Source organism: Octodon degus, unplaced genomic scaffold, assembly GCF_000260255.1.
Source record: "Octodon degus isolate 3935 unplaced genomic scaffold, OctDeg1.0 scaffold00268, whole genome shotgun sequence".
Lineage (NCBI taxonomy): Eukaryota > Metazoa > Chordata > Mammalia > Rodentia > Octodontidae > Octodon > Octodon degus.
In genome coordinates this window covers 635841-638908 of record NW_004524844.1, presented here as the reverse complement: position 1 = coordinate 638908, position 3068 = coordinate 635841, and the positions used below count along the sequence as shown (strand labels likewise).

Here is a 3068-nt window from a genome sequence, read left to right as displayed (position 1 = left end):
GGGGGTTGAACTCAGGTCCTTGTGCTTATCAGGCTAGTGCTTATTCTACTGAGCTATCTCCCCGGTCCCCAGATTTCTTTGTTTCTTTCTTTCTTTTTTTTTTTTTACTTTGGAAATTTGCTTATACATAATGACATATCTTGGCGTTGGGACTGAGAGCTAAATGTGAAGTTTGTTAATGCTTCATACGCACCTTATGCAGACAGCAGGAGGTGAAGGCACGCAATCCTCCGGCGCCCCTGCACTGTAACTGTGACCCATGAATTAAAGTCATGTAGGAGGTTTCCACTTGGGCCATGCTGTTGCTTTAAAAGAGGTACCGTGCACAGGCTGTTCCGGAAAAGTTTTAGGATGATTTCCAGTGAGACCTAGAGGAAATCAGTGCCCATAGATGTTGAATGGAGGAGGGAAACACCCCCCATCCGAGCCTGCGCCGCGCTGCAGGGCCACTTTCCTCGCTTCCCTTGGTGGCCCGGGCACTCCTGCTCACACTCGTTTCCCTCCAGGTACACGAGCTGGAAAGAGCCCGCAGGGTGGCTGATCAGGCCGCCAACGACCTTCGAGCACAGGTGACAGAACTGGAGGATGAGCTGACGGCGGCCGAAGACGCCAAACTGCGCCTGGAGGTGACAGTGCAGGCGCTGAAGGCCCAGCACGAGCGCGACCTGCAGGGCCGCGATGAGGCCGGCGAGGAGAGGCGGAGGCAGCTGGCTAAGCAGGTAGGCGGCAGGAGGCCGCAGACCACGGTGGGCGGGGTGCTCAGGGTGGGCAGAAAGAAAGGCAGCCGGGGCGCAGCCACCCCTGCCGGGGGAGCAGGTGAGCGAGGCCACCGGAGACCCTGCCCTGGCCAGCCGCCCTCCCCACCCACCGGGCTTCCTACCCCCAGCCCGCGCACGGGACGCGTTACTTAGGTGCCTGTGAGCAGGGCGGTGGATGGCCCCAGCCACACCCGCCGCAGCCACCACAGCCCCAACCCACGCATCCGCCCACGCAAGCCTGCTCCCCACCCGCACTTACCCCCAGCCCAGCCGGCGTCCGGCTGCTTCTCCCTTCCCACTGCCAACCTCAGTAACTACGGGAAGGCGTCTGCAAAGGACAGTGCTGGTTACTAGGACATCACAGAACGTGCGTTCTGTGTGTAGTGAACGTTGGGCATATTCCAGAAGGCTGAAGCAGGACAGTCTCAAGTTGGAGCCCAGCCTGGGCAGCCCTGAGTACCAGAAAGATCCCACTGGGTTGTATGAGCAGCAGTTTCAGTGCGAGGGTGTGCTCGAAGTAGGAGGGACAAAGAGGGATTGCCTGGCTCCCCGAGGCCCAAGGGTCTCTAATGCCCCTTTGATCCAGCTCCGAGGGCACCGAGGAGCCTTAGGGGGCTGTGAGCAGGGTGAGCCCCAGATGTACAGAGACCCTCCTGGAGCTGTGTGGGAATGGACTGGTGGGGAGCGACGGGGCGCAGCAGCACCCCGGGAGGGAGGGGAGGGAGAGGTGGGAGGATCGATGCCTAACCCTGCGCACCCCTGCTCCGTCTGAAGCTGCGGGACGCGGAGGTGGAGCGCGATGAGGAGCGAAAGCAGCGCGCCCTGGCAGTGGCCGCCCGCAAGAAGCTGGAGGCCGAGCTGGAGGAGCTGAAGGCGCAGGCAGCGGCCGCCGGGCAGGGCAAGGAGGAGGCAGTAAAGCAGCTGCGGAAGACGCAGGTACCGCGGGAGGCGGTGGTGGGCTCCGGCGCGCTGCCAGCCTCGCCGCCCCCGCAGCGCGGCATCTTCCGAGAGCCTGCGCTTCCTTCACTACACGCGATATGGTTTTAAGTCCGGTTTCATCGTTTGAATCTTGATATGGAAATAGAGTATGGATGGGCTAGGTTTTGTGGTTTTTTCCACCTCATTATAAAAGTCGTACTCAGGCGGTGCACATCGGCAACCCCAGCGCTGAGGAGGCTGGGGCAGACGGATAGCAATTTCAAACCCAGCCTGGGCAACTTAACGATTTAGGAAGACCCTGTCTCAAAATTAAAAATGACCCTAAATTCAATCTTAGGACAGAAAAAAAAAAAGTAAGCATTTTAAATATATTCAGCTAAATTTAAAAAAATTGTTCAAATTAAGCTCACCTGTACCCTTTTACTTACTGTGGGCACTAGAAGGTTTGAGCCACATGCTCGCTTTGTCCTGTTTCTGTGGAGCAGCACCAATACAGAAAGATCCCTCCCAAAAGTAGCACTTGCCCACCACGCTGTCACCAGGAGGAAAGCCCATCCCTGAGAGGCTCCATAAATGGGCATCCGCAATCCCAGTCCTCGGGAGGCTGAGGCAGGAAGATTGCCCTGAGTTCAAAGCCAGCCTGGACTATACTGTGAGACTCTGTCTTAAAAACAAAGCACCACATGAAGCAAATGACCATCCTCCCTGTACTGATAGTCGCTTCATTGCCCGGAGCTCCGCAGCCCTCGTGGTGGGGGGCAGAGCATTTGTGAGCAGGAAGACAAAGCCCCTTAGCTCGGCTGCAGATGCACCCAGGAGAGGCCAGGTGGCCGCTGGGTTACCATGGAAAGGCTGTGCCCACGTAGCCTGAATTCATGTCCTGGCTTTGCCGCTTGCCACCCTGGCACCTGGACCACTCAGTGCCTCTGTTTCCCTATACTGTACACTACGTGAGAATGAACAGTATCTCAGCGTGTGTAACAGGGCCCGGCTATCATTATTACTGTGGAGTTCAAATATCACATTATGCCTGGTTAGGTTACTCTAAGATGTGTTTTAAGAGAGGACAACTGAGCCCCAGGTCACACAGCCAGCAGCTCATGTGCAGAAGCCCAGGTCTGCAGGGTTCTGCAGGTGCCCAGCCTGGGGGTTCTCTGTGAGAGGCCCTGCTGGGCTGAGCCCGCCATCCACCCTGTTCTGCTCAGGTCCAGATGAAGGAGCTGTGGCGGGAGGTGGAGGAGTCACGCACCTCGCGGGAGGAGATCTTTGTCCAGAACCGGGAGAGTGAAAAGCGCCTCAAGGGCCTGGAAGCCGAGGTGCTGCGGCTGCAGGAGGTGAGCCAGAGGGCTGAGCGGGGCAAGATTGGCTCCG

General features: G+C 57.8%; 1 protein-coding gene across 1 annotated transcript in view; it reads left to right on the top strand.

The window, feature by feature from the left end:
- Positions 1-3068, top strand: part of Myh14 (myosin heavy chain 14) — a gene marked incomplete at its 5' end in the record, with an annotated part of 62480 nt that overhangs the window by 50328 nt on the left and 9084 nt on the right. The window contains 3 exons of the mRNA XM_023706678.1: positions 405-719; positions 1533-1694; positions 2903-3031. Coding sequence (XP_023562446.1) covers positions 405-719; positions 1533-1694; positions 2903-3031 — 606 coding nt within the window. The remainder of the gene's footprint in view (positions 1-404; positions 720-1532; positions 1695-2902; positions 3032-3068) is intronic.